At 37.5% G+C, this 22,734-nt stretch overlaps 1 protein-coding gene across 1 annotated transcript in view; it reads right to left on the bottom strand.

Moving 5' to 3' along the window:
* The window catches only part of ENPP3 (ectonucleotide pyrophosphatase/phosphodiesterase 3), an 85,168-nt gene that overhangs the window by 39,844 nt on the left and 22,590 nt on the right, over positions 1 to 22,734 (bottom strand). Inside the window, exons 7-14 of the mRNA XM_066373215.1 lie at positions 20,185 to 20,264; positions 18,054 to 18,173; positions 17,394 to 17,503; positions 15,999 to 16,064; positions 15,218 to 15,290; positions 2,594 to 2,702; positions 815 to 943; positions 400 to 431 (exon numbers count right to left, since the gene is read on the bottom strand). Of these exons, the coding sequence (XP_066229312.1) occupies positions 400 to 431; positions 815 to 943; positions 2,594 to 2,702; positions 15,218 to 15,290; positions 15,999 to 16,064; positions 17,394 to 17,503; positions 18,054 to 18,173; positions 20,185 to 20,264 (719 nt within the window). The remainder of the gene's footprint in view (positions 1 to 399; positions 432 to 814; positions 944 to 2,593; positions 2,703 to 15,217; positions 15,291 to 15,998; positions 16,065 to 17,393; positions 17,504 to 18,053; positions 18,174 to 20,184; positions 20,265 to 22,734) is intronic.

Genomic DNA, 22,734 nt, shown 5'->3' on the forward strand with positions numbered 1-22,734 from the left:
GATGTTGAGGGGAATATGGGGGAGGGGGATGTATTCGGGGCAACACTAGAATCTATGTAAACACAATAAATGAAAATCAATTTAAAAAAAGTTATATACAAAAAAATGTTGATGGTGAGGCTGCCTGAAGCTCACTAACATGGCCCCTTTGAATGAAGTGTCAGCCCATTCAATGAAAACTAGGAGTCAGTGGGCTGTTACCACACACTAATTTCCTGTGCTGGTGTCAACTCTAAAATGTAAACGACTACAACAAAAGCAACTGATATGCATATATAAAAGGTTTTAAAAATCAATGACAAGTGGCTTGGACCCAGAAATATAAAATATAAATTTCTTGAGACCCAGATTAAAGACAGTACATTAACTTAAATATGTGTTAAGAGACTATATACTTACACTGAGGTTCCTAACAATTTCTTCAGAATTAACTGTTTAAAAGAGAGATATATAAATCACATTACAATTGATACTTGACAACTACAAAAAAATGTGAACAACTCAGGTGAATTCAACACATACATTTATTAATGATTATGATCTGTTAAATTAAGTAAAAATTATTTTAAGCAAAAATTATTTCAACATTTAAGAATGGAGTAGACTATATTTTAACTCAACAGTATTGGGTATTACTATAGCCTTTCTAAGCTGACTGAACTTCAACATGGGAATTTCTCATTTGCTTTAGTGTGGTCTTCCCGAGAAGCCGGAAGAGGGGCCTGGGAACCCCTACACCCTCAGAATAGGGGGCCATGGTTGTTTACTTTCAGGGTTACTATTTTCTCCCCTGTATGGATATCTTCATACTTACAGCTATAAAAGTCATGAGGAATATTACGAGCTCTGATGCGGGGGGAAGGCCCTTGATACATGTAGAAGTTTATTTGGGGAAAGTAATCAGTCATATATTCCACCTGGTCACAATAAGTCTGAGCCATTCCTGAAATTAAAAAAAAAAAAAAAAATGTACACTGAATGTATAAAGATGGTTGCAATTGGTTGTCTTTAATCCTGTCAAATAGGAGACATTTTATATTATAGATCATAAACAAAGTTGCACTGAAAACCTTAATGGTAGACCTTGAAAATCCCGGCAGTGAAGGAGAAGGCGCGTGTTATAAGGGAAGACTAGACAGGAAATATAAATAGATCACTTGTTCAATGTGGATTAATTCAAGTCATTTTGAAGAAAATCCTCTGTGGGAAGCAAATAAGATTTTATAATATCTAATTTGTACCTATATTTTTAAATTTTAAAAAAGTAACATGCATTGTTTTACAAAACAGTACAGGAAGGGAATAAATGCTGGAGGGTATTTATGTTTCATAAGTGTATTATTGAACTATATAGCCGCAAATGCTCTAAAGTCAATTTGGTTGTTAAACTGTTTTATTTGAAGATTCTTCAGACTTCTCTAAATTTTAATTTTTATTCTTTTTTATATTTATTTTTATATTTTATAATTTCTTTTAACATGATATGCATTAAAATATTTCCTTTAATTTTAAAACAGCAAGCCAAGGATTAAGGAATCTTTTTAGAAATGTTTAAAATGACCATGTTTCATATTTATCTGTGTCCTAAAATATAAACAACAGTCATGCAGACATGCTCCCTTCCTCTTCTCCCCACTACCCGGTCCTCCATAGCTGTTGGAGAGCACTGAGTACCCGCCCAGGGAAGACAGTTCTGGCCATTCTATCCAGAAAGGGTCCATTACTGCTTTCTGCACTTTTGAATACGCCATATCTTAATAAAGTAATAAAGTACTCTACATTAAATAAGTAAGCACTTATAAAATATTTGTTGACCCTGGTCAGGTGAATCAGTTGGTGAGAGTGTCCTTCCCATATACTGGGGTTGCAAGTTCAATCCCCAGTCAGGGCACATACAGGAATCAGCCAAGAATAAATTGGTGGAAAAATAAGGCAATGTTTCTCTCCCTTTCTCTCTTTCTCTCTCCCTTTCTCTCTCTCTTTCTCTCTCTCCCCTCTTCCTCTCTTTCTCTAAAATCAATAAATAAAAATAAATATTGAATGACTGAGTACTTTAAAATTGTGTGAGAGGTTGGAAGGTGTGGCAATTGTCCTCCTTATTTAACATTCAGGGTAAGCATAATAAAGGAGTTTACCTAAGATAGACAGATGTGAAGTGACAGGGACTTTATAGAACTCTGTTCACATAACTAAGAAGTAATCCACAGTACATGATAAAACTAAATATTGCAAACTATAGTGAATCTATAGGAACGAATCACCTGCTGATAAGAAGCTTCCCCCAAAACCACTTTTTTATAATAATCTGACCACATCCATTAAGTACTACTAACTCTATTTTTACATACATACATACATACATACATACATACATACATACATAACTGTATGGATGGATTTTCAGAAGAAATGTTAGAATAATTAAACTACAAATATAAATTTTAGTCCTTTATTCATAACCGTTTATCCAAAAATTCACTCTTTGCTTACTCAGCAACTTCTGGGTCTAGAAGTACAGATTTTAATATATCACTATTATTTTTGTAAGCTATAATCAATGATAAAATATAATTTGTTTAAAAAGAAAGCATACCATGATCAGCCAAAAGGATTATATTGACACAATTGTCTAAGTTTCGCTGTTTTAGACCTTCCATCAACATTCCAAAAGCATTATCTACTGACTGTAAGGCTTGAATAACCTACAGGGAAAAAAAAAATTTGAAGTGAAGGTTGTCTTCCTGAATTAAGGTTTAATTAACCAACTTCTTATCTGAGTAAAAATTAAATATATTTTTTCTTCTCTGAAATTGCTCGTATTTTAAATAGACATCAGAGACCAGCACCCAGGTTACCACATTTACCAAATACCAATTCCCTAAATTTCTATAGACAGAAAATTAAACCGTGTTTTCTACATAGGAAGACGAACTACTGTCCAGTAAATATCTGCGAAAATTGTTCAAACTCAACAAACATTACTCAACTGCAGCAGAGGTTTTCATGATACTCCCAGTGGGGGGGGAGGGGGACCTACAGAAACGGCTCTGTGAACCTAAGTGTGAACATGCATTCGGGAAGATCATGCAATAGTAAAATGATGTGTAATCAGAGAGTTATAAGGGAGCACATCCTGTTATACTATAATAATTGCACTTCCGGACACTTGTCCTAAATAAACACTTATAGTACAAATAGAGATTCACACACAAAGCTAATCATCATATTACTGCGTTAGAATTTAAATTCAAAAAGAAAAAATCATGCCATATCTTTAAGAGGGCATTCATGACAGCCATTAAAAAATTATTTTTAAAGAACAAGGGCATTAAAAAAATAATGGCCTAGGAAAATGATTACAGTACAATGTCAAACATAAAAAATTAAAATCAAATTATCCACACTTTAAAATTTTTTTTATTAATACAATATTGCATAATCCTGATTTTTAAAAAAAATCTATTTAGCATTTTTTAGTAAACACAAATGGAAAGAAAGTGAAAAAGAAAGATCAAGGTGCTACCAAGAGCAATTGTCTCTAAATAGTAATTTGGAGTTTATTTTTATTTATTGTCCATTCTTTTGTGTTTTTTATTTTTCTACAGTTTACCAGTATAGTACATTGAACTGACTTAAGTTTTAAATAGACAACTTTTAAATGGAATCACTTTTTTTTTTTTCAGTGAATAAGAAAGTGTAATAGCCATGGATTTAGGGGAAAATATTTCATCTCTCTTAGTACCATAATAATAAGGATTGCCCACCTCCTTTTTTTCTGTTTTGAAAAAGAATTATATTAGCCTCTTTCTGTTAAGAGTTTTTAATAAGGCCCATGCCGGTTGGCTCAGTGGTAGAGCGTTGGCCTTATGTGCAGGAGTCCCGGGTTTGATTCCCGGCCAGGGCACACAGGAGAAGCGCCCATCTGCTTCTCCACCCCTCCCCTTCTCCTTCCTCTCTGTCTCTCTCTTCCCCTCCCACAGCCAAGGCTCCACTGGAGCAAAGTTGGCCCAGGTGCTGAGGATGGCTCCATGGCCTCTGCCTCAGGCGCTAGAATGGCTCTGATTGTGGCAGAGCAACGCCCCAAGATGGGCAGAGCATCGCCCCCTGGTGGGCATGCCGGGTGGATCCCGGTTGGGCGCATGCGGGAGTCTGTCTGACTGCCTCTCCGTTTCCAACTTCGGAAAAAAAAAAAAAAAAGAGTTTTTAATAAGTTGGTTAATTAATAACTCAGATATAAGTTAGTTTTACTCATTCATGAGTGGTGCTATAGGAGCTTCCAGTTTTAGAGACAAGGAAATTGGAGGTTTAAAGAAGTTAAGTAACGTATTCATGGTCCCACCATTAGTAAGGGACAGAGAAGCACTTGAACACAACCATCCTAATCTACCGATAAACCCATCAACTCCAAGATGTTTTCCTGACCCTCATTCTTAGGGTGACCATCCACTCTGGTTTGCCAGTGAGAGCCAGTTTCCACCTGTTGTCATGACATGGTTCTGTCCTTTTTCACAGAGTCACCCTACAGACTCCTCCGACTACACTTAGAGGCCCCCCCCACCTCTGTCCTTGCCCAGCATCGGGGCATTCGGCTTCTGTTGGACTCTCACAGTTTTGAAATTGTCTGTGCCTGTGACTGCCTCCCCAGGACAGCGTGTGCCCCTCCAGGAAAGGGACGGGGCAGCCGACCTCCTCCCAGCCTTCATAAGCACAGTCTTCACGAAGTACGCCCTCCACAGGAGGCACATTTTACTGAATGTTAAGTGACTGAATGCCAACCCCAACTCTAGCCCAGCCAAAGGGGTTAGCGGCGGTTATTATTCTTCCCGTTGTCATAGTGTCAATTTGTCTAGCCATCTGTCCTTTCACCTGTCTGCCTATTTGTTCATTCTCTGTGATCCTCTAATGCAGGGGTCCCCAAACTACAGCCCACGGGCCACATGCGGCCCCCTGAGGCCATTTATCCGGCCCCCACTGCACTTCCGGAAGGGGCACCTCTTTCATTGGTGGTCAGTGAGAGGAGCATAGTTCCCATTGAAATACTGGTCAGTTTGTTGATTTAAATTTACTTGTTCTTTATTTTAAATGTTGTATTTGTTCCCGTTTTGTTTTTTTACTTTAAAATAAGATATGTGCAGTGTGCATAGGGATTTGTTCATAGTTTTTTTATAGTCCGGCCCTCCAATGGTCTGAGGGACAGTGAACTGGCCCCCTGTGTAAAAAGTTTGGGGACCCCTGCTCTAATGTGCTCAGCTCCATCTTTGATCAGGCTGCTTGTGAACTTTTTTCCTTCTGTTATTCAGAAGAGAACCTTCTAACCAGCCCCAGCCCTCATCCCACACAGCTCGTTTAGGACCTCCTCAAAGACCTCTCGTGGCACCTTGGTTTTTTTTCCTTTGCAGCACTTTTCATAATTATACTTAAAACATTTTTGGGGGTGCTAAACTAGAGCACTGATTAAAAGAAAAAATGGTGCCTAAAATTAAGTCAACTATAAGGGTCAGATAAATAGAGATTATAGCATACTTTCTAAAGTGATGAATTATATCAGATATGGATAACAATTAAAATAGTAAAGGAGAAAAAGTAAATATGCTTCAGATAGTTACTGAGCCATTCACTGTCAGAATAACCTGATTAAGTGTTAAATCCTGTGCTACCGTTTAGAGTGGTATTGGAATACAAAGAGACAAAGGGTTCAAGTGGTAAGAATGAGCTGGGCCTTAAATTAGAAATCATTTTGGCTTAATGGAAAGGAAGAGAAAAGGCATTTTTGATAAAGAGCCAAGTCATGCTGCCAGAATAAATATGCTTGCGTTCCAATTGAGGACAATTGTTAAATGAGTTTCCACAGTGGGGGGACATGCCATATTCATGAGGGCTTTTACAGCTTTACATCAGTGGATTTTAGAAGAGAGACCACCTTTTTTTATTTTTAAGTAACATTGAACTATATTTCTGTAGTAAAAGCTTAACAGAATAGTTTAGATAGTGAATGAACTAATGTTAAAAAAGGTTACTTCAATTACAATGGAAGACCAGGAAGGGAATAACTCTGCCTGAGGCAATAATATATTAGCTCCAATCCCAAGGTATTTATAAATGGGTGTTGGGCATGAATAGACAGCTGGTTAACCCACCATGGACTTGCAGATGACTTCATGTGAAATGGGTTACATTAACATGTTGAGGAGATGATGACATCAGAGTAATGGCGGGGTAGGAAGCAATACGGATAAATATCCCCCAAAACTCAACAAGATCTTCAACCAGAAACAGAAAAACCTATCCTTGGAGCCTCCAGATGTTTCGCAATACACCCGAAGGTATGGTCGAGCGAAAAATTGGCTAAATATATAACCAAACCCCGAAGGAAATAGGGAGTAAGAAATGCTCCACCTTCCTCGCTAACCTAAACAGGGCGGCTTTCTCTGGGATCTGTGAATATAGAAACTGAGGAGGGCAAAGGGGGTGAATAGATCCAGGCTGTGGCACAAACGGCCGAACCAGGCTGTGGCATGGAGATCCAAGCCGAGGAAAAACTGTTCCTGTGGCAACCGGGCAATACAAGCTAACACTCGCGCCAAACCGAAACAAAGAAAGACAAACGGGGCAGCCATTTTACCTGATCTCCTGGTCGGCACGCGCAGATTGTGGGTGAGAGATTTCTTCCTAAACCCCGGGAGTGGGTGCCCGTGTTACCCCACAGAGAGGCAGAGTCAGAGGCCTTTGTGTGGGCCGAAAGTGGAATCTCTGGGCAGCCCCAGCGCCCTGGGAAAGCCATGCACGGGATGGAGTGAGAACTAATTCCAATGGTGGAACTTTTCCGTGCTGGTAGGGGATTCACTCAGAGGGAAACGCGGCGGCCGGGCTGATATCCTGGTCTGGGCGCGCAGATAGCGAGAGATTCCTCCGAGTGCCTCGGCAGTGTGCGCCCGTGTTATCGCACAGAGGGGCAGAGTCAGGGGCCTTTGTGTGGGCCAAAGCAGAATCTCGGGCCGCCCCAGCACCTTGCAAAAGCTGTGCACAGGGACGGAGCAAGAGCCAATTCCAACGTAGGAACTTTTCATTGCGGTTGGGGGTTTCACTCAGAGCGTGAGACTGCTGCCAGGATATCCTGGTCTGCGCGCGCAGATAGTGAACGAGAGTTTCCTCCAAGCGCCCCAGAAGTGGGCGCCCGCCTGTGTTACCGGACAGAGTGGCAGAGCCAGAGGTCTTTGAGTGGGCGGAAACCATGCCTGAATATGCTAGCAGCTCTGACTGACTGAGCCTTACCCAGAGCCCTGTGCTGAGTAGAAATAGAGTGGGGAGTTGCCAGCTCTTTGAGCCTCTTACTATCCAGGCAGAGGCAGCAGCAACCCCATAGCTGGATTATCAGGCTACTAATTGAGGAAGGAAAGACTAGGAGAAAGGCTCCAGGAACACAGACTCTCTCACTGTCGGAGCCTATAAATGCTAATGAGCCTCGACTGCCAACGAGACTAAAGCACAATACATGACATCGCCATAGAGACTTATCAACTGCAAACCTCTACCTGAGCATGCCAAAGGGGCAGAACCCGGGGTACAGAGTCACCGACCAGGAAGAGGGAGAGAAAAGAAAAAGCAAGAAGATAACTTCTCAAAATCAAGAATAATCTGCAGACTCTATAACCTATCCCATTTTATTATATTTGTTCGTCTGTTTCTCTTATCTTCATTCTTGATATTTTTTTTCCTCCTCCAATTTGGCCAATTAACTCTCTGCTGGTCTTACTCTCTCCTCTCCTTGAACTACACTACCCATAAGTGTTACATCCCCCAATATCTTTTCTCTCCTCTTCCTTTCTCTCTATGAGGGTTGCACTCCAAAACCCTTAACTCTCTCTCTCTCTCTCTCTCTCCTCTTTTTTCTCCTTTTAGTGGTTCCCTCTTTTTTCCTCTCGCTCTCTTTCTTTTCTCCCTCTATATTAGTTTCTTCCTTTCTCCTTTACATCTCCTCTCATTCAAACCTCACTAACAAACAAATTATCTCATCTGGGACTCAAACTTATGTTTGTGGCATTTTGGGGGTTTTTTACTTCACCTTTTTAACTCACTAGCAGTGCTCCCATCCCTGGCTCTCCATTTTATCTAGTTCTTGTTCCACTAAATACAATAGTAATTTTTTAATTTGTCCCCCCATTTTTCTGTTTCCCTCTTATTCCTCTCATCATAACTCTTAGTCAACCAACACCTAAAAGCAAATCATTTTATTCTTGACCCAAATTTTTTCCTTATTTGCTTTTTGTGGGTCCATACCCCCTTCTTTTTTCTTTTTTTTTTCTTTTTTTTGCCCCTTTATTACTTTTCCCCAATTCAGACCCTCCATTACAGGCATTGTTTGTTATAATTCACAGTTCACCATAAGATTTTCTCAAGAAAGAGGGGAGAGGAGAGGAGAGGAAAAAAGGAGGGGGGGAATAATTTTCTTTTTTTTTAAATTTTTATTTTATTTTATTTTTCTTTATTTCATTATTAATTTTTTTTTTAAAAAAAAAAACAACTCTTTTCGATTTTTTATTTTTTTAACTTTTTATTCTTTATTAAATCTCATTAATACTATCAACAAAACCACCCTCAGATGCCATTAAGGAAGAGAAAATCAAATATCATGGATACAAAAGAAAGAGAGGTAACACAGCTAGATGAGGAAAAATCTATGGAAAAAAAATTTAATATATTGGAAACCTTAAAGCTAAATGACAGAGAATTCAAGATAGAAATCCTAAAAATCCTCCGAGAAATACAAGAAAACACAGAAAGGCAATTTAGGGAGCTCAGAAAACAACTCAATGAACACAAAGAATATATGTCCAAGGAAATTGAAACTATAAAAACAAATCAAACAGAGATGAAAAACTCAATTCACGAGCTGAAAAACGAAGTAACAAGCTTAGCTAATAGAACAGGTCAGATAGAAGAGAGGATTAGTGAAATAGAAGACAAGCAACTTAAGGCACAACAGAGAGAAGAAGAAAGAGACTCAAAAATTTTAAAAAATGAGATAGCCCTACAAGAATTATCTGACTCCATCAAAAAGAATAACATAAGAATAATAGGTATATCAGAGGGAGAAGAGAGAGAAAATGGAATGGAGAACATACTCAAACAAATAATAGATGAGAACTTCCCAAGCCTGTGGAAAGAACTAAAGCCTCAAGTTCAAGAAGCAAACAGAACTCCGAGTTTTCTTAACCCCAACAAACCTACTCCAAGGCATATCATAATGAAATTGACACAAACCAACAGCAAAGAAAAAATTCTCAAGGCAGCCAGGGAAAAGAAGAATACAACATATAAAGGAAGGCCCATTAGATTATCATCAAATTTCTCAGCAGAAACTCTACAAGCTAGAAGAGAGTGGACCCCAATATTTAAAGTCCTGAAAGAGAGGAACTTTCAGCCACGAATACTATACCCATCAAAGCTATCCTTCAAATATGAAGGAGAAATAAAAACATTCACAGATACAGAAAAGATGAGGGAATTTATCATCAGAAAACCCCCACTCCAGGAATTACTAAAGGGGGTTCTCCAATCAGATACAAAGAACAAAAAAAAAAACAGAGCCACAAGTAAAAGCTCCAAGAAGAACACAATAAAACCAAATTTAAACTGTGACAACAACAAAAAGAAAGAGGGGGAAAAGATGGAGATTAACAGTAGCAAAGGACGATGGAGTGCAAAAGTACTCACAAAATAGTTCGCTACAATGAACAGGGTAGTGACCCTTTTCATTACTCAAAGGTAACCACCATTGAAAAAACCACCACAGAAGCACATGAGATAAAAAAGATAGCAACAGAGGAAAGATGTATGGAATACAACCAAATAAAAACAAAAGATAGAAAAATGAAAGAGAAGGATCAAACAAGACACAAAACTAACAGAAAGCAAGATATAAAATGGCAATAGGGAACTCACAAGTATCAATAATTACACTAAATGTAAATGGATTAAACTCACCAATAAAAAGGCACAGAGTAGCAGAATGGATTAAAAAAGAAAATCCAACTGTATGCTGCCTACAGGAAACTCATCTAAGTAACAAGGATAAAAACAAATTCAAAGTGAAAGGCTGGAAAACAATACTCCAAGCAAATAACATCCAAAAAAAAGCAGGTGTAGCAATACTCATATCTGATAATGCTGACTACAAGACAGCAAAAGTACTCAGAGACAAAAATGGCCATTACATAATGGCTAAGGGGACACTGAATCAAGAAGACATAACAATTCTTAATATAAATGCACCAAACCAAGGAGTACCAAAATATATAAGACAGCTACTTATTGATCTTAAAACAAAAACTGACAGCCCTGGCCGGTTGGCTCAGCGGTAGAGCGTCGGCCTAGCGTGCGGAGGACCCGGGTTCGATTCCCGGCCAGGGCACACAGGAGAAGCGCTCATTTGCTTCTCCACCCCTCCGCCGCGCTTTCCTCTCTGTCTCTCTCTTCCCCTCCCGCAGCCAAGGCTCCATTGGAGCAAAGATGGCCCGGGCGCTGGGGATGGCTCTGTGGCCTCTGCCTCAGGCGCTAGAGTGGCTCTGGTCGCAACATGGCGACGCCCAGGATGGGCAGAGCATCGCCCCCTGGTGGGCAGAGCATCGCCCCTGGTGGGCGTGCCGGGTGGATCCCGGTCGGGCGCATGCGGGAGTCTGTCTGACTCTCTCCCTGTTTCCAGCTTCAGAAAAATAAAAAAAATAAAATAAAAATAAAAAACAAAACAAAAAAAACCAAAAAACAAAAAACAAAAACTGACAAAAATACAATCATACTTGGAGACCTCAATACACCGCTGACGGCTCTAAATCGGTCATCCAAACAGAGAATCAACAAAGACATAGTGGCCTTAAACAAAACACTAGAGCACCTGGATATGATAGACATCTACAGGACATTTCATCCCAAAGTGACTGAGTATACATTTTTCTCCAGTGTACATGGATCATTCTCAAGAATTGACCATATGTTGGGCCACAAAAACAACATCAGCAAGTTCAGAAAAATCGAAGTTGTACCAAGCATATTTTCTGATCATAAAGCCTTGAAACTAGAATTCAACTGCAAAAAAGAGGAAAAAAATCCCACAAAAATGTGGAAACTTTCCTGTCTGTCTGTCCCTGTCTATCCCTCTCTCTGACTCACTCTCTGTCTCTGTAAAAAAAAAAAAAAATGTGGAAACTAAACAACATACTTTTAAAAAATGAATGGGTCAAAGAAGAAATAAGTGCAGAGATCAAAAGATATATACAGACTAATGAAAATGACAATACGACATATCAGAATCTATGGGATGCAGCAAAAGCAGTGATAAGAGGGAAGTTCATATCACTTCAGGCATATATGAACAAACAAGAGAGAGCCCAAGTGAACCACTTAACTTCACACCTTAAGGAACTAGAAAAAGAAGAACAAAGAAAACCCAAAAACAGCCGAAGAAAGGAGATAATAAAAATCAGAGCAGAAATAAATGAATTAGAGAACAGAAAAACTATAGAAAAAATTAATAGAACAAGGAGCTGGTTCTTTGAAAAGATCAACAAAATTGACAAACCCTTGGCAAGACTTACCAAGGAAAAAAGAGAAAGAACTCATATAAACAAAATCCAAAATGAAAGAGGAGAAATCACCACGGACACCGTAGATATACAAAGAATTATTGTAGAATACTATGAAAAACTTTATGCCACTAAATTCAACAACCTAGAAGAAATGGATAAATTCCTAGAACAATACAACCTTCCTAGACTGAGTCAAGAAGAAGCAGAAAGCCTAAACAGACCTATCAGTAGAGAAGAAATAGAAAAAACCATTAAAAACCTCCCCAAAAATAAAAGTCCAGGCCCTGACGGCTATACCAGCGAATTTTATCAAACATTCAAAGAAGACTTGGTTCCTATTCTACTGAAAGTCTTCCAAAAAATTGAAGAAGAAGCAATACTTCCAAACACATTTTATGAGGCCAACATAACCCTCATACCAAAACAAGGCAAGGATGGCACAAAGAAAGAAAACTACAGACCAATATCTCTAATGAATACAGATGCTAAAATACTAAACAAAATACTAGCAAATCGAATACAACATATTAAAAAAATAATACATCATGATCAAGTGGGATTCATCCCAGAATCTCAAGGATGGTTCAACATAAATAAAACGGTTAACGTAATACACCATATCAACAAAACAAAGAACAAAAACCACATGATCTTATCAATAGATGCAGAAAAGGCTTTTGATAAAATACAACACAATTTTATGTTTAAGACTCTCAACAAAATGGGTATAGAAGGAAAATATCCCAACATGATAAAGGCCATATATGATAAACCATCAGCTAACATCATATGAAATGGCACTAAACTGAAGGCTTTCCCCCTTAAATCAGGAACAAGACAGGGTTGTCCACTCTCTCCACTCTTATTTAATGTGGTACTAGAGGTTCTAGCCAGAGCAATCAGACAAGACAAAGAAATAAAAGGCATCCATATCGGAAAAGAAGAAGTAAAGGTATCACTTTTTGCAGATGATATGATCCTATACATCGAAAACCCCAAAGAATCCACAAAAAGACTACTAGAAACAATAAACCAATACAGTAAGGTCGCAGGATACAAAATTAACATACAGAAGTCAATAGCCTTTCTATATGCCAACAATGAAACAATTGAGAACGAACTCAAAAGAATAATCCCCTTCACGATTGCAACAAAAAAAATAAAATACCTAGGAATAAACATAACAAAGAATGTAAAGGACTTATATAATGAAAACTATAAACCATTGTTAAGGGAAATCAAAAAAGATATAATGAGATGGAAGAATATACCTTGTTCTTGGCTAGGAAGAATAAATATAATCAAGATGGCTATATTACCCAAAGCAACATACAAATTTAATGCAATTCCCATCAAACTTCCAATGACTTTTTTTAAAGAAATAGAGCAAAAAATCATCAGATTTATATGGAACTATAAAAAACCCCGAATAGCCAAAACAATCCTAAAGAAAAAGAATGAAGCTGGGGGCATTACAATACCTGACTTCAAACTGTATTATAGGGCCACGACAATCAAAACAGCATGGTATTGGCAGAAAAATAGACACTCAGACCAATGGAACAGAATAGAAAGTCCAGAAATAAAACCACATATATATAGTCAAATAATTTTTTGATAAAGGGGCCAACAACACACAATGGAGAAAAGAAAGCCTCTTCAATAAATGGTGCTGGGAAAACTGGAAAGCCACATGCAAAAGAATGAAACTGGACTACAGTTTGTCCCCCTGTACTAAAATTAACTCAAAATGGATCAAAGATCTAAACATAAGACCTGAAACAATTAAGTACATAGAAGAAGACATAGGTACTCAACTCATGGACCTGGGTTTTAAAGAGCATTTTATGAATTTGACTCCACAGGCAAGAGAAATGAAGGCAAAAATTAATGAATGGGACTACATCAGACTAAGAAGTTTTTGCTCAGCAAGAGAAACTGATAACAAAATAAACAGAAAGCCAACTAAATGGGAAATGATATTTTCAAACAACAGCTCAGATAAGGGCCTAATATCCAAAATATACAAAGAACTCATAAAACTCAACAACAAACAATCCAATAAAAAAATGGGAAGAGGATATGAACAGACACTTCTCCCAGGAAGAAATACAAATGGTCAACAGATATATGAAAAGATGCTCATCTTCTTTAGCTATTAGAGAAATGCAAATCAAAACTGCAATGAAATACCACCTCACACCTGTTCGATAAGCTATTATTAGCAAGACAGGTAATAGCAAATGTTGGAGAGGCTGTGGAGAAAAAGGAACCCTCATCCACTGTTGGTGGGAATGTAAAGTAGTACAACCATTATGGAAGAAAGTATGGTGGTTCCTCAAAAAACTGAAAATAGAACTACCTTATGACCCAGCAATCCCTCTACTGGGTATATACCCCAAAAACTCAGAAACATTGATACGTAAAGACACATGCAGCCCCATGTTCATTGCAGCATTGTTCACAGTGGCCAGGACATGGAAACAACCAAAAAGCCCGTCAATAGATGACTGGATAAAGAAGAAGTGGCACATATACACTATGGAATACTACTCAGCCATAAGAAATGATGACATCGGAACATTTACAGCAAAATGGTGGGATCTTGATAACATGATACGAAGTGAAATAAGTAAATCAGAAAAAACCAGGAACTGCATTATTCCATACGTAGGTGGGACATAAAAGTGAAACTAAGAGACATTGATAAGAGTGTGGTGGTTACGGGGGGGAGGGGGGAAAAGAAGAGGGAAAGGGGAGGGGGAGGGGCATAAAGAAAACAAGATAGAAGGTGACAGAGGACAATCTGACTTTGGGTGTTGGGTATGCAACAAAATTGAACGACAAGATAACCTGGACTTGTTATCTTTGAATATATGTATCCTGATTTATTGATGTCACCCCATTAAAAAAATAAAATTATTTATAAAAAAAAAAAACAAAAACAAAAACAAAAAAAACATGTTGAATTTTGCCCATGCAATATCTAGCCTTGATGTTTTCATCACATGAAATAACAGTGCTACATCTAAGTATTCAATAACTGTTTACTAAATGAACCAAAATGTGGTTAATAAGGTTGATTTTTTTTTTTTTTAGCGAGAGAGACAGAGAGGGACAGAGAGGGAGAGAGAAAGATGATAAGCATTAATTCTTCATTGCGGCTCCTTAGTTGTTTATTGATTGCTTTCTCATATGTACCTTGACCAGGGGGCTACAGCAGAGTGAGTGACCTCTTGCTCAAGCCAACAGCATTGGGCTTAAGCCAGCTACCTTGGACCTCAAGCCAGTGACCATGGGGTCATGTCTATGATCCCGCACTCAAGCCAGCAACCCTGAGCTCAAGCTGGTGAGCCTGAGCTTAAGCTGGCTACCTTAGGGTTTTGAACCTGAGTCCTCTGCATCCCAGGGTGATGTTCCATCCACTGTACCACCACCTGGTCAGGCTTGATACCCTTTTTAGATGTTTAACTATTTTGAAGAAAATAAGGCAGATAGTCTTTTCAGAATTAACTATTTTTATCTTCTCATGTATATATGAAATATATTTGTATGCAGTAGGAATTAAAGAATACCACTTTGTTTTATGATTTGACATTTATATATTAAAATAAACAAAGAAACAAACTACTTACTTGGGCACTGACTGGTCCAGCTCTATGTCCTGCAGAGTCAGGCTGCTCCACATATAGTGTATAAAAACTGGGTCTTAGGGTGAAATTAAAACACAGAAAGACATTAATTTGGCATAAACGATAGGTTGGATTTGGGAATTTTGTAAATCTAGAACTTTGTGGCATTTTTCTTCTTATTTTCTCTGGCTTTCTTCTATTCATCCAGGTCCAGAGGTTCCACTTGGCCCCAGCAGGGATAATCTCCAAATGGAAATTAAATAAGACTTTCCAGATGGAAGTGTAGATCTGACTCAGTAACAAAAAGATCTGTCTGTTCTTGCTGTTAAGACGCCTTGGTATGCCTCAACCATTTATAGTTCCAGGTTTCTCACTTTCCGTTGGCTCTGCTCGCCCACTCTGGTCATCCCTTCCTCGTCTGGTTCTGATGCACTATTGACCTGGAGCTCCCTCCCGATGCCCTACCTCCAGCCTGTTGCTACGACCTTGTGCTGGCACTGTGGGCTCCCGGAGTCAGTGCTGAAGCCTGAGTTTCAGGCCCACTCACACTCTGCTCTCAGTCCACAGCTGGTTCTGTGATATAGCTTCTGCTCTCTCTCTATCGTCCCACAATGTCAACCAATTCTCAAGAGCAAAAAGTCAACTGCACTCAGGAGTAATTCTTTGAAAGTGCCAATTACAAGAAAATATCGTTTCTTTTTCAAAGATGGTCACTAAAGTAAAGAAATAATTTTTATCTTATACCCAGAAAGATCCCACTGTGTCCACACTCCTCTGATGTTACCTTTCGGCTTTGGGCAGGTCCAGCCATTTTAACAATGTAGAGATCCTCTTTTCGAATGGGACACTACTGCAAAGTGGAATAAATAATTTTTTTAAATTAATCAAATCAGGAATAATACTATTAGATACTTATCAGAAAGGCAAGTTAATAGTTTTAGATATCCATTTTGTGTTCAAATATAATTAAAATACAGATAGGGTTTCAGTATTACTGAAAGGGATTCCTGTTCTTAATTAAACTCATATAGAAATACAAAACAAAATTTATAGCCTCGCTATAAATTCAGTATAGTTTTCTTTCCTTCTCATCTTTATGTCCTTTAATTTTCCCCCAAGTATAAAATAAAAGATCAGTAATTAGTATCCATTCATTTAGTTTCTTTTCTATATTTCTTTCTTTCTTTTGTACATTTCTATAAACTTCTGTTGTCAAACACTTTTTGTCCATGTTGAACAGAATTGAGGAGAGAGCAAGTCAAAGATGTTTTTCTTCCTTGAGATCACATTCTCTCAGAAGAAGACAAATAATAAACAAGAAACTTCATACATAAATTATATATTGTACTAAAAATAAAATGCTACAAAAAAGAGAGAGATGAGCAGAGAGAGATGAGCAGGTGGGGTGGTTTGGAATTTCAAATCTCAGTGTGATCAGACTAAGACAAAATTGAGAAGGTAATTGCTGAGCAATGGCCTGAAAGAAGTGCGGGAACAAGCCAGGGAGACGCAAGGAGTGAGATGACCTCTGATGGAAGGAACAGCAGCTCAAAGCCCCAACAGCGGCAGCAAGCCTTGCGTCCTCAGGCCCACTGAGAAGGGCAGTGAGGCTCAAGCAGAGTGAGCACCAGGGAAGTAGTGAGAGAGGAGGTCTGAGGGGTGGGATGAGGAACAGTGCAGTCATACACACCACCTAGGGGCCTGGAGGCTTTTACTCGGAATGAAAAGGGGGCCTTCCAAGTTTTAGGTGCAAAAGAGTATTATAGTTGGATGGACCTGTCTGTTTTTGTTTGTTTTTTTTGTTTTGTTTTGTTTTGTTTTTTTAAGCAGATTCATGCTGGTAGATTGAGAATAGTTTTTAGTGGACAAGAACATAGAAGCAGGGAGACATAAAGAGGCAACAAAAATAATAAGGCCAAAGATGATGACAGCTCAAACCAGAGTGCTAATGTTGGAGTGATACAAAGTTCTCAGACAGCACATATTTTCTATCAGAGCTACAAGCATTTACTGACAGACTGGATGAGGAGAGTAAGAGGAGAAATCAATGATGACTTTGAGAATTTGGGCTCCCAGACTGGAAGTACAGAATCACCATCAAGATTAAAACTGAAAAAGAAAAAAAAAGATGCTAATCATTCTTGTTGAAATGGGGTCATATCTGCAAGGGTTTCACTACCTGTTGTAAGGTACATATATGGTAGGAAAGGAGCCATTTATAGCCACTTCTGATCCTGGCCAAAAGTAGGTTCCAGCTTTTAAGCCTTGATACATTGCTGTCAGCCAGATCTATAAGAAGAGAAAATTTAAGTACAAGTCAAGAGGACATTCAGTTTGAGTAGAAATGGTGCCACTTATGAAAAACCACATGATATTAAGAGCTTCACATTTTAATTAGTTGTTAAAATGTGTCTCTGTTGCAGTTAAAAAATATAATTATCCAGGGATCCACCTGAAAAATCAAAAATATAGTAAGATGGTAAGAAAGAAGATCATTTTTTTTCAAATTGGTAAACTTATAGTTTCTCTTTTCCTTTTAAAGAATTACAAAATAGAATGAGGGAGGAAAAATAACAAATAATCTTTCCAAGTAGTTTCTAGATTGATACGTTTATAAATACAAAATCCAAGATTCACCAGAAGGTCATTTAGTTGAACAATCATAAACATTTAAAAGATTATAAATAGAGGTTAATTCTCCCCCCTACCTCGCACCTTCCCCATCCTTAAAATTGGAAAGATAATGTAAAGCTCAAAGCCAGGAGAGGAGAGGGATACCCTCTCCCTGGGAAATGGAGGCTATGTTGGTGGCTGGTGGCATGTGTGGAATGCTACATACTGGTTGCCCTTTCCACCACGCTGGGTCGTCTTTCTCCTTTGAAGAAAGTGAAAAGTTCTTGTTGAGGTTTACATCATACATATTGTTGTCAATGATGCCATGTGATTCCGGATATAAGCCCTAAAATAAGAATTTCAAAACAGGATTTAAGATAAAATAACATATACTATTATATCTAAGTTGAAATATCTAAATTGAAATAGCAAAGATCTAGAGCTCATGATTTGGAAGAATGTCTATACATTCTAATATAAAACCCCTGAATCTGATCTCACAATATATATCTATTTCCACCATGACCCATAGCAACAAATGAATGATATTAGTTAGATGGTTTGTGTTGATGGTATTACTATAACCCTTGTGTGATTAATAACTATTTGTTAATTAAGGTTTCTCAAATTACAGTAAAGATGAACAACTGGTTATATTGACAATAATATCAAGAAATTTACTACATAGAAACTTTTAAGTATCAAATTCCCCTGCCTAATGGATTGAAGTATGTTACTAGCATATTAAAAGAAAGCCTTCCAAGTCTCTAGTCATCTTCCCTTCCATCCATCCATCAATTCAATTATCCTTTTCAATCCAATCAAATATTTATTTAATCATTCTACACATTTTCATTGAATATCTATGATATCCCATGCAGTTTTAATAACTTTCAGATATTTCAGAACATTAATACATATGAATATGAATACATATATTTAGTCAATCAATAGCAATTATAATATATACTTTCTTATCTATATATACACAAATGTATATATTATATATTCTGATGAATATTTTTATATATACACAGTCGATTTTTTTTTTATTCATGGCAGTGTGTTGTATGAAGTTGTTGTCAACACTAAATAACTATGCCATTGCTCTTAGGGAAACTACAAGGTTAGGTTCCTGTGAGGCTCTGGTCACAACAGTTTTGTCTACTGATCAATACTTAATCTTGCTTTATGTTTATTTCTGTTTAAATATATATTATTTAATATGTATTGTTGTTCACAATAACTCATGCTTGAAAGAAGCTTATTTAACATACATGTTTTCTCTGTAAGATGCATCCCGCCTTCTTGCTCTTAGGAACCCTAACAGCATTTCAGCACCACACTTGAAGGACATTTTAAACAGCAAAATACCAACAAAAAGCACAAACATGCAAAAAACATGGCACTAAGTAGACAACAGACTCTGAAAACAGTGTTTACAGTCTGAGAGCTAAAACAAGGAGTCGGGGTGTCACCTTGCTAGACCTCAGCTGGGAACACATGAGCTGGGCAACTCGAATTTTTTGCTGCTCTATGAATGCTTTCAAATGACTGAATGTATCACAAGTACTGATTTGGGATTCAAAAAGCTTTTAACAAGTAGGTGAATCTGCACATATAAGCTCTGTAAATATATAACACATATATGTGTACACATACACACATATAATTACCTAAGGATTATAATTTGAATAATGTATAATTACTGTACTACAGCAATGAAAGACTAAATGCAAAAGAGTAAAAAACTCAGTTATGGCTTTGGCAATAAAGGCTGAGGCAGAGGTCTCTTTAAGAAGTGTTCTAAATCTATAAATGTCAAATAACTTAATTTTCCCTTGAGTTCATTTTGATCATTTCACTATGTCTTTTCATATATTGAAGACAATTTACTTGCTTTATCTAAATATAACCAGTATTAATTTATTTATGAAACAGAAACTTTATCAAGTTAAATATAATGAAAGGACTAGGAAAGAAAAACTTTTCCACATCAAAGTGACTGTCCTCACTTATTGCCTACCATTCCCAGCAGACCTTCAGATAAGTGCAGAGCAATCAAAAGATCAGAGGAGAATGAGATTTCTCATGGCCAAGAGGCTACCAGGCCTCTGACAAAAGTGAGTTACCCTAGTCCCTAGACTCACTTTTGATAACTCACTCAAAGTTATCACCTCCTACCACTGGATTGGCCTCATGCTGATCCTTCCTAGTCTGAATTATGCCACAAAATATAACCACGTGTGCTTGTAAACTGTGGGTCATGGACTCTCCCGGTTCTATCTAAGCGTGTTTGGTCGTGTGGTCAGTTGCCTGTTTGTGGCCTGTCCGTCTTCCAAGGGCCAAGCACTTACCGTGACAATGCTGTAATGGTTGGGAAAGGTCTTGGTTGGATAGACAGATCTCAGGTATTTTGAATGAATCCCACATGTTTCTGCAACAACATAGAGTGAGAAATTAAGGAGTTGTTACTGCCTCAGAAGTTATTTGGATAACTAAAAATCTGAACAGAAAACTTTCCCAGAGGAATAGAAAACTAACAAGTGGATTGAAGGTGGCAGAGGTTGAAATTCTGATGCCTAGAATTCCTCTATTCCAAAAAATGTTTATTTTTAAGAAAGGATTGAGCTAAGTCAAAAATCCACAAAATATTTTTTCTGTAAAGAGCCAGATAACAAATATATTATTCTTTTCAAGTCCCTATGACCCCTATTGCCACAGCTCAGACTCTGCTCTTGAGACCCAAAAGCATCCACGGACAAGATAAAACAAATAAGCATGGCCGTGGTCCAATAACACTTTATTTATGGCTAATGAAATTTGAATTTTACATAAATTTTACTTTACACAAAATATTCTCTTTCTTAACCATTCAAAAATTTAAAACAATTATTAGCATTCAGCAGATTATACAAAAATGGGTAGGGTAGGCTGGATTTGGCCCATGGGCCACAACTTACTAAGCTAAACATTCAAATTATACACTGAGCTAAACATTTAAATTATACACAGCAGCTTTGTTTGCTTTTGCTGCTCTCCTCTTTCTGGCCCAAATCATTACATTGGAGTTTTTATATAACATTTACATCTCAGCTAATAGTTCTTATATGTAAAGTATCCAATGTAACAAAAGTCAACACAACTATTTGGTAACTAAAATGGAATTTGACTTGTATAAATGAATAAGCCCATGTCACATAGTAATGTTTACAAAATGAGCTAATTATTTTCAGTACAGTTTCCATTTGGTAAGTGAAGTTTCCTGTAATATGTTTTTCACAAAGCATGGCATTAATTTTGCTTTCAATTGTCCTGTTGTTTTCTTTTTGTGTAATAACCCTGCTGAAGGAGGTCAGAACCATTAGAGCTTTGCTATTTCCTCTGTAGCAGTGAAGTATAAGACGTTTTTCATACTAAAATCCTGCCGACTCTATTCTAAAAGAAAGCTTCACCATAATAGGTTCTACTTAGGTCACAATAAAAAAGTGCAAATGATTGTTGTCCAGAAACTAACAAACTTTGCAGCTTGAAATAATGAATGTTTTCTCAGATATGTTTGGAGTTAGTCTCCTTCACAGCCTCTAGTTCAATGTTTCGATATGATCCAGGAACTTCTTCTTTCAGAATTTTCTTGGGATCCATATCAAGCCTATTAAGTAAGGCCTGCTGGGGATGAAGGGTTGGGTGGAAAGTGAGGAAAAAGGAGCTCAAAAAGAAAATCTACATTTTTAATAAGCAACCCAAGATATACTTAAGTTTGAGGGCTGCTCTAGGAACTACTCAGAAGGTATAATTAAAGAGTAAAATGCCTTTTTTTTTTTTTAGTCAATACTGCCAATAGAGAAATCTTATCCTCACTCACGGAAAGACACATCTAATATTGTTAAGAAGTTATATGATTAGCCTGACCTGTGGTAGCGCAGTGGATAAAGCGTCAACCTGGAAACACTGAGGTTGCCGGTTCAAAACCCTGGGCTTGCCTGGTCAAGGCACATATGGGAGTTGATGCTTCCTGCTCCTCCCCCTTCTCTCTCTCTCTCTCTCTCTCTCTCCCCCCTCCTCTCTAAAATGAATAAATAAAAACAAATTTAAAAAATATATATAAAAAAAGAAGTTATATGATTAGAAAATGAAAGAAGATATAATCCACTTATATAATTAAAATAATTTAAGTGGGGAAAAACATCATACAATAAACAAAGAGATTAAGTCAGTTTCTGTTTTTATTTCCTTGTACATGAGTGACATGGTCAATTTTTTTAAAAATATTTATTGCATTTAAAGAAAGAGGAAGGGAGAAAGAAAGACAAACACTGAATTGTTGTTCCACTTATTTATGCATTTATTGGTTGATTCTTGTATGTTACGTGACCAGGGATTAAACCTGCAACCTTGATGTATCAGGACAAAACTGAGCTACCCAGCCAAGACTGACACAATCAAATTCCTAAATGCCTAAAGGCAGAGTATTAAATAAAATACAAACTATGGTATGTATAATGTGAAAATATGACACTTCTTTAGTTCAAGTGTCTTATACTGGACACACCTCCTGACTAGCACAGACTCAGACCACCATTTTGGATCCCCTGCCTTTGAACCAGAGCTATTATAGAACTTACAGAATACAAGATCTTTTACCACTGCTTTTTTCCAGATGTTAGGAATCTAAATTAGGATGAAATAGAATAACTCTGGAAGAACACACAATAAATCAACAAGAGTAGTTGCTTCTCCAGAGAAAAACTAGGAAGACTTAGAAAAAGAGAGTTTTGTAGTTGTTGGTTGGTTGGGTTTTTTTTTTTACTATAAACTCTTTAATGCATTTTTAAAAGTTTATCATTTGCATAGTTTACTCCTTAAGAAAACAATTTTTAAATCAAAGCACCAACCAAAATATTTGA

This window comes from Saccopteryx leptura, chromosome 3, assembly GCF_036850995.1.
Source record: "Saccopteryx leptura isolate mSacLep1 chromosome 3, mSacLep1_pri_phased_curated, whole genome shotgun sequence".
In the NCBI taxonomy this organism is placed as follows: Eukaryota; Metazoa; Chordata; class Mammalia; order Chiroptera; family Emballonuridae; genus Saccopteryx; species Saccopteryx leptura.